Source organism: Benincasa hispida, chromosome 12, assembly GCF_027475165.1.
Source record: "Benincasa hispida cultivar pf3 chromosome 12, pf3_genome.v1.1, whole genome shotgun sequence".
NCBI lineage: Eukaryota > Viridiplantae > Streptophyta > Magnoliopsida > Cucurbitales > Cucurbitaceae > Benincasa > Benincasa hispida.
The window spans coordinates 54,639,362-54,652,901 of NC_143489.1; the positions used below are offsets into that span (position 1 = coordinate 54,639,362).

Sequence of the window (13,540 nt, forward strand, 5' to 3'; positions counted from 1 at the left end):
AGCAAATAATAATAATAATAATTAGTTTCATATAATAGCTAATTCAAAAAATAAATTAATTGAATTATGTTTGTTAGTTATTTGTTTAGTTGGTTAAATGATTTTATTTATTTATTCAGAAAAAAATGCTTGTGTGTACGTTTTTCTACTCATTCACTTTTTAATTACTAATAATACACATAAAAATTTATTAATTATTTTCAAATATTAACTTTTTTTTCCTTTTAAAAATAACTCATTGCTTTAGTTAATTAATTAATGCAATAGTATGTTTTTAAAATGTAGTCATTGGAATATTTATTTATGAATATCGAACAACTTTTTTAAAATTATGTAAAAAAAGGTTTAAGACCATCTATAAATAACTTTCATTAATAGATATCTGGAAGTTAATCAAATTCTTCATTTTAATTTATATTTATGTGATTTTTTATTTCCTTTATTAATTACAAATAATTAGATGGACAACCATTTAGATAGGTGTTTGTCTTTTTTTCTTTTTACATTTTTATTAGGTTTTTTTTTAGCATTTTTAAAAATATATATAGCATGTCTGTTAATTAAAATTTTCCAACAAAATTTTATCATTTTATTCTATAAATTTTATGTTTTGTAGTTCATAAAAAATAAATAGATGAAATAATCTAAGTTTTTTTTCTTGTTCAAAGATGCTTGTTTTTATATAATTAGTTTACTAATTTGATTCTATATTACAATTAAAATTGTTAATTATAATATAATTAAATCTAAAAAAAAGTATTATTGAAATTGCAATGAAAAAACTTTGTATTCCGATTCTTCATATTCCAAGTTATTGTTGAAAATGTTGAAAAAAATAAACTTTTACTTATAAATTATCATAAACTTCACAATATTATAAAGATGTGCAATTTAGATAAGTTGTAAGTTTTTCATTTCATTAACCGTTGAAAAATCAAAGAATGGTACAAAATTGATAGGATTTCATAATAACATTTGCTAAATTTTTGTTGAAATTAATTGTTTGCAAATTATTAATTTACATATTAGCCTAACTTAATTTTGTGCCAAATTTAGATTTATTAAAATTATGGAATACAAAAAAGTGTTCTTCCCTTTTTAAATTTCGTTTAATAATTTCTTTGAACAATATCATCTTGAATAGATTTCTCTTATAAAAATATTTATAATACAATTTCAAACACATTATAATAAGTGCAACAAATAAAAGAATTTGAATGCAAAGGAGTTCTCGATTTCCGTTTTTTATTTGTTGTGACATAAATTTACAAAAAAATTGTAACTTTTGTTGACTATCTCTTTAGAAAGACTTCGAATTTTTAATCATAATTTCTATCATCTTATAGAAAATAAACGAAATAATTAAATCAAAATAATGCACCTCGTTCTTTAGATAAACTAAAAGTTTAAGAAAGTAAATTTGTGTGCCTTCAATAGACAACACATACAGTGAAAATTAACAAACAAAAATTTCCATAAACGATTACAATCTTCATCTTCATCTTTAATTTTCAATCTCCATCTTCGCCTTCAATCTTCAATCTTTGAAAAATGAGAATTAACACACAAGGTGAGAAATATCAACTGTGTTTATATATTAAATTTGGAAATAACGTTTATTTATTCTAATTAAATATCAATCTATAATGGTAAATTAAATACAATAGGACCAATTATTACACTAATTATTCAATTCTATGTTATGCTATGTTATTTTTGTTTAGAGGGAGCTTGAAGAAGTTTTTAAAAAATCATTTTACAGTAATAAGTTATAAATTTAATGTATTTAATTTTAAATGGTTCATTTATTTCAAATTAGTCAAATGATTTTTAACTACCATATCACCAATTATTGCAATAATTATTCAATTACATGTCATGTTTTTGTAAAAGGGAACTTGAAGAAGTTTTTTAAAAATTATTTTACAATTATAAGTAATAAGTTATAAATTTAATCTATTTAATTTTAAACTGTTGATTTATACGAATTAGAAAAAGAGTGTAGATGTAATTAATTAAAATATAGAAGGATAAATTTGTCGATTTTTTTTCTTGATCTTGACTTTTTTATATATTATAGATTATAGATATTGTATAGTCATTAATTTGTTGCTTGTTGGGTTCGTCTCATCGTGTTGCTGGTGGGACGTGGAGTTGAGTTGGGTGTGTTCGATGGGGTTTGATGAGGATGTGAGGAGTAAGTTATTTAAAGTCTTGGTGTGCATCGATTTTCTATATTTGGCAGGAGAGGAAACGTCAGTTACACGGCGATCAGCTGATGCTGGCGTCTACTGTGTTTCAACTTATTATATCTATGGTTCGTGTGCGTACTGTTTTGATCTTTATGGACTTATCTAATTTGTCAGATTTCTTCGTTTTTTATTTGGATACTTTAACCCTGTTTGTCCAGTTTCTGAGGTCCTCAGATTGTGATGTTTTTTTTGTTCTTCTAGATGTTTGGTTATTTGTTCGTATTGGTCTTGTTGTTGGTTCTGTTTTATTGGTTCATGAACTGTGGTCTTTGTAGATGCTCTTTTTACATTGGTGCCTTGATCCTGGATTGTGAGATCCCTCTTGTTGTTGTATAATAATATTACCTATTAATATATATATATATATATATTTCTCAAATGAAAGTCTATTAGATGATAAAAATTGCAACTTAATTCAAGTTTAAATTGAAGATGGTAATGCTTATCAAAATTTAAAGTGTATTTTGATGAAATTGAAAGTTTATGATGAAAATTGATATATCTTGTCATATATTCGGTATATATAGAGAGAGATTTTTACTTTTTACCTTTCACGAAAAAATAAATTTTATGATTATTAATACATTATAATTTGTAATAAAATTTTACTTTCTACCATATAGTGAAATTTTTTATATCATTCTCTAAACTCTTTATATTACTTTATTGTTCAAATTCATGACTTCTTAATAATAGATTGATTGTATTAATCTTCGTATAGTTGAATAAAATAAGATATTAATTACCATCTTAACAATCAATATAAGATCAGAAAAACATCATGAAATATGAATATAAATAATACAACTTTGAAAAAAGTTTTAAAATATCTTTTATATATATATAAAACATGAAAACTTTCTGCCTTTGTCCCGTTGGCAACTTGCAATGGTTTATTTTTCTTCATTTTCTGATTATACTTGATGTGTTTATTCTATACGATAATTATTAGAAGGGTTGAGTACAACAAAATAATTAATTGAGATATATTTTCTAGTTGAAAAACAATTAAGCTTAGAAAGGTTCGAATACCAAATCAATTATTATTTATTGAAAAAATCGATCACACTTCTTTTATTTAATAATTGTGCATCTTTTTCACTTAAGAATAAACTAAATAAGAAATAGCATGAAAGTAATAAGCTAGTTTATTCATAACTATTTGTTTATTTTTTTCAAGTTACTTATTGTCTCAATCGAGAGACCAATAATTCTAATTCCCTCCAGAGAAAAAAATAAGGACTATTTTTAAATATAGAAAAATAAATCAAAATATTTACAAGATATAGCAAAATTTTAGAACTAACAATAATAGACGTGATAGACATTGACAGACTTCTATCAGTATCTATCAATACCACTGATAGGCATTGATACAAGTCTATCAGTGTCTATCAACGTCTATCATTGATAATTCTAAAATTTTGCTATATTTTATAAATATTTTTAATAGATTTACCATTTGGAATAATTTTCACAGAAACAATATATTGCTTCTCTTATCAAATATTGTAAATTATTTTGGTCAGTATTATTAGTTTTTTTTTTTAATAAAAAAAACAATTTAATAAAAGTGTGACAATGGGCCATGTTTACATAACCAATTTGTATAAAAGAAAATATTAAAAAAATTCTAGTGGCTAGAAATAGAGAAAGTACACATGTAGGGTTGGGATAGGTTCAACATCAAGGTAAGGTAAGGGATAGGATGCATTATCTTCCATACAAATAAAACCGCAATAATGGAAACAATAATGGAAAGGATCATTGTACTTTATAAGAAACCAATTTTATTTTGTCTATTGTAGGGGATAAATATTTATAACTTTCAATGTTTTAGTTGTATTTCTTTAATAAGTAGCATAATGGTAAATATAATGATAATGAAATGAACTTTTAATTATTTATTGATTCATAAATCACTATCATTTCAAACAATCTATTAAAAATACATTACATAGATGGTAAAATCTGGTTAAGAAAATTCACCTGACCATCACATGCCATCAACGATAAAATCATAATTTGAGAAAGAGAGAACCTACAAAACAGTAAAAAAAAATAATAATAATACACCGATGTAGTGCATGTGTCATAGAGACTCTAATGCTTAAGTCAGATTTCAACACAATGGTCAGAGTAAGCTTTAATGGCAAAGAAGATGAACTTACCTTGTTGTGGAACTCTCATGCTCTATTTATAATGGAGCTAAAGTTGGTGTTCCCTTCATCCTTTTAAGATTAGGATTAGATTTCCTTTATCCTCTTGAAAACAGACTCTCAATGGACAACAAAAGATATTTTAAATAAAGAACCTACCGAAATACTGAGGCATGTCAGCTCAATTTCTCTGCCCACTTTTGTAAGGAACTCTTTTGGCCTACCATTTCGTTCTAATTTTACTTCCAATGTTTTATTCTCTTTTTAAATTTTTTCATAGGTCCAAAATTACTTATAACATATTAAACGACTGTTTTTCTATATATATAAAAAAATATATTTGGTTTTGATTTTCTAAAATTTTAAGTATTGAAATTATGTGTTTAAGACATGTGATATACCTAAACTTTAATGATCTGTGATCCTCGATCTTTTATATGAATTTGGAATTTGATTATTATTTCCAAAATGTTTTTATTTCCTTTTCTAGCCTTTAAAAATTGATTATGAGTATTCAAATGGATCTTATTCCCTTTCAAATCTATAAATTTGAGGGTGGAGAAACTATCTCCATATGTTAATTTTTCCTTTTCCTTTTTCTTTACACTTTTCCCTTTTCCTTTTTCTTTACACTTACTTTGAAACTCTTTGTTTTTAGTTTCTCTGTTGTAACACTCGAAAAAGGAAATCACATATTAATACATTGTTAAAGTGAGTTTCGCTCAAGAGTAATTGATTTGATTTTCTTCCATCAAGACCGAACGTTTAATCTTCCCTTCTTACAGTTGTTGTGTTTGTTGTTCTTTTAAAAACAAACTTTTTTTTAGAATAGGTGATATTATTATACAACAAAAAAGGGGATCTCACAGCCCAGGATCAAGCATCAAAGCATAAGCAAAAACTGGGCAACAAAACCAAAACAAAACCAACGGGATAAGACCATAACAGAACCAACACATAAATGCAAACTCACAAGCCACCAAGGTGAAAGACAGAGAAAAGAACCCAAAACCCCACAAACTAGGGGCTACAACAAAACAGAGAACAACGTGAAGTTCAAAAAAAAAAAAAATTGTACATACACTAGATAAGACCAAGAAGGTCAACTCATCAGGAAGTAGCACGAGCACGAACTGTAGAGACATAAGGTGAACCAGAGCAGACACTGACCTCGGTCGACCTCCATGCAGCCGCCGATTATGCTCCTGCCAGATGTAGTATATGAAAGCACGCTAGAAAACACAAAACAACTTACTACGCACCCCTTTACCCGACCCCACTCGACACAACCAACACAACTCTACATCCCAACTAGCCACCCAATGCGTCGAACCTAACTGACGCAACACACTAGACCACACATCTCTCCCAAATTCACACCCAAAAAATAAATGATCCCGCGACTCCACACCTCCCCCACACAGAAGACACCCCCTCAGACAACACACCCTAACTCCTCAACCAATCTCACGTACCCAACCTATCCCTCACTGCTAACCATGCACAGAAGGAGTGACGCTGAATATACTATAACAAACTTACTAATATATTATAACACCCATTCATAGTTTGTAGGTCCCTCCATACAAAGTGAAGAAGTAAACTTAGAATGCAATGCTAGTATATATAGTCAGAAGTGCAATATAAAACAAAAATGGAAAAACCAAACTGAACCAATCGAATAATTGGTGTAATATGATCTTTGTTTCTTTGTTTAAAATTGGACATTTTGGTTTGTATTTAAAAATAAACTCTAACCAGTAAATTTATTTTAGTATTTTAGTGATTATATTACACTTATGTTTGTTATTTAGGAAAAGGGTCAAGGAAAAAAAAACAAAAATGTCCAATTTCAATACATATAAAAAAATATAATAATTTGAAAAGAGAAAAAAAAAATCCAATTCAAAACAAAAAGTGGAAGAAAAAAGGGCAAACAATTGAGAACTAAATTGATAATAAATCAAACCAAATAAAAATCAATCCATCGGTTTATTCTTTTATTGAACATCGATTTGATTTCTTTTCTTAGAAAACCAATCGGTTTGATTTGGTTCTTGGTTAGCCTCAAAAACGACAAAATGGAATTGACTTCCACCACAATATATAGTATTATAATGGGTTTTAAGTTTTTTTCATCATGTCAATAACTTTGTTGACATTTCATATTTTTATGGTCTCAATATTTTACGTGAGGAATGAATTGACATTTTTATTATATCACAAAATAAATTGACAGAATATAATAAAATTATCAACAAATTGTAATTGATATAATAAAATTTACAAAATACAAAAGAAAAAAAAATTATCAACAAATTATAATTAATTTAGACCTAACATTATCAGTAAGATTTTATTTTACAACAAATAGTAAGAATTTTAAACTTTATTTTTAAAAAAGAGAAACACTCGGAGAGATTTTCAAAAATAGAAAAGTAATGGAAACTATTTACACAAAATAGCAAAATTTAATCTTCTTAATAAAGAGCGATAGAAGTCTATCAGTGTCTATCAGCTATACAAACTGATATAAGTCTATCATTGATATTATATGATATATATTGATAGAAATTTATCGATATTTTTTTTGCTATTTTTATAAATAGGTTGACATTTCTCCTATCCGTAAAAAGTTCTCAAATATTTATTTGTTAATTAAATATTCTTATGGCTTTGTAAACTTGTGATTCTTTAAACAAATTCATTGGAATCTTCCTTAAACAAAAAGGAAAAAATACTGGCATTACCATTTTATTAATATCTATACTATATTAAAAAGCTACAATATTTAGAAAACATTTTAGGACTATTTTATCCTTTTGTCTAAAACTAAATTTATAAATCATGCCATAGTTATTAATAAGGTTCAAACAAACGTGAACAAGAATAAAAAAACCACTAATCTACCACCGATTCAAGCCTTGAATTCTCTTTATTTTCCATTTGTCAGTTTTTAATTTAAATCTTTAGTTATTAATATAATTTTTATTTTTATTTGATTAACCCATCATTTCTTTTGTTGACTTATTAGATATTTATATCTATAATTTTATCATATTACCGTTCTAAAGAGTGGCTAAGGAAATAGTCATTTTTGGACTAATTTAAAAAATCTAAATTGTCCTTATAAATTATTTCTAATGTGGGAGAAGAGGAAATATGGACGGTTAATATATCTATATGATAAGGTCTATTATTGAATACGATGCTCTATTTTGTAACTCATTGAGAGATGATTTTGATTAATGAAATATATAATTTCTTCTAAAAAACATTAATTATTTACTCTTGTTTCACATTCTCACATTATTACATAACCTAAAAAGTATTTAAGAGATAAAAAATGTTACAATATGAAAAATTTAATCCATTTATTTCACATTCTCACATTAATACATAACCTAAAAAATGTTTAAGAGGTAAAAGATGTTATAATGTTTAATCAATTTATTTCACATTCTCACATTAATACATAACCTAAAAAGTATTTAAGAGATAAAAGAGGTTATAATATGAAAAGTTAGATCCATTTATTTTTATAATTAAATTTATAAAATTGATTACTTTAAAGTATATTTAATCAATAGATATAGAATAATTTTTAAACAATATTAATCTCAATTTTAACCATTTCTTTATAAAAATTTATTTCAGAATTTACCATTTTTGCCTTCGTTATAATTAATAGTGGATTTTGAAAATTTTTTAAAATTCAAAATTTTAAAGTTAGATGTTTTCTTTTTTTGAAATAAAAGCTAAAAATACTTTAATTATATAGACCATTTATAATTTTTAAATTTTTGTACATCCAAATGAAGAACATTACTTTCTTGAAAATATAAAATGAAGAGTGTTGGATATTGATACGTGGTCACCAAAATTTATTCTTAATATATGATAAATTGAAATGAAAATACAATCAATATGATAAAATAATTGAAAATACGTCATGCGATGCACGTGTTAAAAAACTAGTTTCAATAAAAGTGACATTTCCATATTGCAACCGTTACTTGCTTCATTCATAAACGAGCTAAAAAGATTGACGATCCTTATTTTATATAATTTTCTAGTAAAAATGGCATTTCATATTTTTATAATAAAATTGGTAAAATTTTTATTATTTTTGTCCTAATTAGAATCAACATTACATCCTATTTACGTTTATGTTATAATAAAAAACATCACACATACACACACATATATACACTGAGATTTGCAATTAAGTTGTATGGTAGAATATGATTTGTTGGCGTTTATAAAATGTTCAAAATTATTTATAAAATTTTTTCTATAATAATAATAAAATTGTAGGCCCACCCCAAATCAAGAATGGGAGAATGGGATTCACCTAAAGTAGGTAAGGAATCTGGTTTCAAATCCTAAAAATTTGTGGACCTATTTTTAAAAAATATCTACCTTTTCCATGACATATATATATATTTAATTTGAACAGATTCTCATTTCAAATCTTAATAAATAAAATCAATTGTATGGCAATTTTTGGGGTTTAAATTCTATTTCCACTATCTGACTTTTCAAAATTAATGATTTTGATACTTAAAAAAGTTCAAAATATATTTATTTGAAGTTTCCATATTTGAAACCCCAACCCAACAATTTTGGTCTTAAGTCTCCATTTCTATCTAATACCTATTTTACTAAACCCATGAACCTTAATTAAGTCAATGCTCCACCTAAGTATTTCAATACATATATATTTCACATCATTACATTATTGAGAACTAGAACATCATCATAATCATAATTTTTTTAAAATAATAATAATAATAATAATAATAATAATAATAACAATGTACTACAAAATATAATAACAACAAATAAAGAGAGAGAAAATAATTAAAAATAATCAATAGTTGAATAACTAGTAAAAATGTTCCAAATTGTTGTTTTAAATGTCTATATTAGACTAGATAAAAAAGAACAATCTTGGATTCTATATATATATATATTTTAGTTTGATTGATTCATATATGTTATATAAGTCATTTTGTTAAGTCAAATTAGTTTCGATTTGGTCCATTCAATTTTAAAAGTTATGTTTTGATTCATTTAGGGGTGTTTGGCCCCAAGTTGGGTTGGATTGGGTGGGTAAGAAAAATTCACCCACCATTTGGTTTACAAATTATTAGAGAGGTTTATTACCTTGTTATTTGTGTTAATTCACAGTTTTCACCTTGTTATTCACATTAACTCTCCCAAATACTTTCCGCTTATAATAATTACTAACTCAATTCAACTCAATTCAACTCAACTCAATTCTGTACGTCAAATACCCTTAGTTGAAGGCTACGATCTTGATTAGGATTTGGTTAAATCTAATACATTACTCATAATTATCTTTCCTCGACCAAAAAAGCTCATGTTATTGTTATTATTTTATAATTTCGTATGTAATCTTAAATCTAACTAAAGTTTGTCCCACAATTAGAAAATCTTAGCTCATTATCTCCGCAATTAAAATGGTCAGTCAATATGATAAACATAGAGATGATGTAAGATTCAACTAAACCACAAAGATTAAATTGAAACGAAACAAAAACTATAGAGAATATTTGAAAATTATAAAACAATGAGAGTCAAATTGAAATTGATCTAAAACTATAGAATTATGTACTTCAATTTAACCTATTTGAAAAAAAAAATGCTATTACTTTGATTGTTAGGTGAAACCTTAAAAAATCAATGCCTGAAATCTTTTGTCTTTGTATCTTCTTTTATTAGACACAAAATGAAAAGTTCATAATTTTATGAGTGATTTTCCAAACTCTAATATGATTCAAGATTTTAAACCATCTTCAAATTTTAGTCAATATTACTTTCTTTTTTTAGTATAATAATATAAAGTATTAACATTTGAACTTTTGACCTTATAGTTTATTTTTAGTACAACAATTATGAAGATGAAGTATCAAGGGATTGACTTCTAAAATAGAACACTATGTCAATTATCATCAAACTAAACACATTTTGATGGAAGCTTTATAGTTAAACCTCTATATATATATATATATATATATATCTAAAAAAGTATGGTCGGCTCAAAAATTATTATTATTATTTTTTTGTAGTGGGGATTTTGAGGCTCCCCACTTCCACCTTCATCACATCACATGCACACACACTACTATTCCTATATCATATTCCAAACTACTAAATTTACACTATTGCCCCTCGCGTGGACCCCACGCTCGTACTACTGAAAATTGAAATTGATCACTCAGCGCGTGGAGTCAAAACACTATCATCGCCGCCACATGCGGGGTATGTCTCAAGGGGCCCCACCATTTTTTTCAAATAATAAAAAACTCCTAAATAAAAGAAACCCACACGTGTCTCTCTCCCATTGGCTTAAGTACGTGGAAGAATCTTATTGGTTGCAGTAAAACGACGACATCGTGAACGTCGTCCCAGTCCCCAGACCTCGACACACCATCGATCTCTATACATATACACCCTTTTTCCTCTCCCTAATTTACCCCTCCTTAAACCTCCTAATTACCATTCTACCCTCCCTTTCTATCCCCACACTCTGATCCACGCTAAATACGGTGTACTTCCTCTCAGTATTTGCCAACTCACACTGGGTCCCACTATTTCGATCTTCATCCTTTCACTTCAGTTCTCAGTCAAAGTCAAACCCTCTTCTTTTTCCTAACTCTACACTTCTCCACACATGATTAGTCCCCCATCTTTCTATACGTTATTTAAAAATAAAAGATATTTATTGTTATTATTATTTTTTTTTTTTAAAAAAAACGGAGAGGAAAAATTTACATCCCCTCTTTCGTTTTCCCTCCACTATACCCAAAAACCCTCACGAAGCCATCGTGTTGACGATAATAATAGACTCACAACAACAAAACCTCTTTCTCTCTCTTGAAAACGGGCTCTCTCTCTCTAAAAAAAAAAAAACGAAGAAGAAGAAAAAAGAAACACACACGAAAATGGAGTCTTCTTTGGCTTTCATGGATGACCTTCTGGATTTCTCTTCGGATATAGGTGAGGAAGATGAAGAAGACGACGTCGTTCCACCCTTTTCCGTTAAGCCCAAATCTTCTTCTACCACGGCGGCGGACTCGTCGGAGTTGAACGCCGCCGCTATGCACCCGGATGATTCTTCTTCTTGCCGTGTTTTGCCTGTAAGTCTTTTTTGTTTTTCCCTTTCCCTGCCGGTGGGGATTTTTTTTGGTCCATTACTGAGTTGACTCGCCTGGTTGACTCGCCCGAGTTTAGAAAAAGTTAAGAGTTGGGTGGGTGGTGGGTGGGTGGGTGGGGATCAGTTGAAATGACGTAAATGTCCCTGGAAGAAGTGATGAATTAGGAAACTGATGGAGGGTATTTTGGGTATTTTATCGAATGGGGTCCTTTTTGTGTGGTTCTGAGCTGTCGTCCGTTAGGTTTAGAATTGTATGCTTGTAATAATAATATCCGAGAGAGAGGGAGTGGAAATATCGATCAATATTGAATATTGATACGGCCACTCTTTTTCTTTCATTCAAATGTCATTTTTGCCCCTACCCCCCAACATTCCTCCAACGAATACGACTAGGCTTATTCGTCTTTTTCCTTTTCACTTTCCAGTACACCACCCAGCAGTCACGCCTTTTCTCATTCCAATTTTTTTAAAATGGCAATAATTTAATTAAATTAAATTATTATTTATTATCGTTGTTATAATTATTGGTGGACAAAAAAGGACGGAACCTAGTCGACTCGGTTTGATTAGGGCCGAGTTGCTGAAAAGAAACTCGTTTTTTGTGGGCCTTAGGAAGAAGATTATGGAGAGGAGGAACTCGAGTGGCTATCAAATGAAGATGCATTTCCGGCCGTCGAGACATTCGTCGACATTCTCTCTGACCACCACCACCACGCGCCGCCGCCGCCGCCGCCGTTAACGAGCGTTTCGAAACAGAATAGTCCGGTTTCGGTTCTCGAAAGCACTTCAATCAGCAGCCATGGTGAAACTAACAACGGTGGTAATAAAACGAGTGTCCATGGTAGTGGTAGCATTCTGATGAGTTGCTGTGGCGGCCTGAAAGTTCCCGGCAAGGCCAGAAGCAAGCGCCGCCGTGGACGACACATTTCCGGCCACCATCTCTGGTTCAAGCAGCAACCCAGTTCGAAGAATGTAAAACAAGTAGTATCCACCACCGCGACTGCGGCGGTGACGGGGACGGCGGCGATTGGGAGAAAATGCCTACATTGTGGAGCGGAAAAAACGCCGCAATGGCGAGCCGGTCCATTTGGGCCGAAAACGTTGTGTAATGCTTGTGGAGTGAGGTTCAAATCAGGGCGGTTGGTGCCGGAGTACCGGCCAGCGAGTAGTCCGACGTTCTCGGCGGAGCTGCACTCGAATTCTCACCGGAAAGTGATGGAAATGAGGAGACAGAAGCAGTTAGGTATGGTGGTGAATCCAATGGATAAAGGGTGAGTTTGAATTTTGGGGGTTTCTTTTTGGTTGAGTTTGATGAGGCATTGATTCCCTTATTTTCATCCGCCATTAATCTTCTTCTTTCTTCTTCTTTCTTCTTCTTTCTAGTTAGCTCTTTAGGTATTTGTTTGTTATGTGGGATAGAGATTTAAAATTAGTGGAAAATTTCTGTTTGATGCCAAAAATTCATTAGGAGAATTTTGTCATTTAGTACGTTTGATTGTGTTAATACACTTTTTTTTTGGCCTCTTCAAGTTTTGCACATACATAGAAATTTAGGGTTTTTGTTCATAATTTCCAGAGATTCTAAATAGGGTTTTGTGGGTTTTTTTTTTCTAATCCTTACAATATTTATTTTTTATGTATGTAAAAATTTGAACTTTTCTGGGTTTGTTTTTCCCAAGAAAATTCAGAAGTGTCTGCCAATTAATTTATGTTTGGGAGGCGGGAAAATTGGATGGAAAAAAATTGAAGAACAGGATTTTTTTTTTTTTAATTTCATCATTTGGCTTTGAGGATAATAATGGGTATTGGAATATGAAATCAAAATGTGATTTGTATGTATATTAATGTAATTAAATAATGATTATATATTTTTAATTTGATTAACTCTGTCAGAGTCAAGACATATATAAAAGGAAAGCCTCCTTTTTGGTCTTTTGCTTTTCAAT

At 29.1% G+C, this 13,540-nt stretch overlaps 1 protein-coding gene across 1 annotated transcript; it reads left to right on the top strand.

The window, feature by feature from the left end:
* Positions 1–11,091: 11,091 nt before the first annotated feature.
* Positions 11,092–13,054, top strand: GATA1 (GATA transcription factor 1). The gene is made up of 2 exons (XM_039019707.2): positions 11,092–11,577; positions 12,207–13,054. The coding sequence occupies exons 1-2, from the start codon at positions 11,383–11,385 to the stop codon at positions 12,867–12,869; spliced, it is 858 nt and encodes a 285-aa protein (XP_038875635.2). The 5' UTR covers positions 11,092–11,382; the 3' UTR covers positions 12,870–13,054.
* The last annotated feature ends 486 nt before the right edge of the window (positions 13,055–13,540 follow it).

Coding starts and splice junctions, on each gene's coding strand:
- GATA1 (XM_039019707.2), top strand. CDS start 11,383: ATGGAGTCTTCTTTGGCTTTCATGGATGACCTTCTGGATTTCTCTTCG. Junction 11,578..12,206: donor CTTCTTGCCGTGTTTTGCCT/GTAAGTCTTTTT, acceptor TGTGGGCCTTAG/GAAGAAGATTATGGAGAGGA.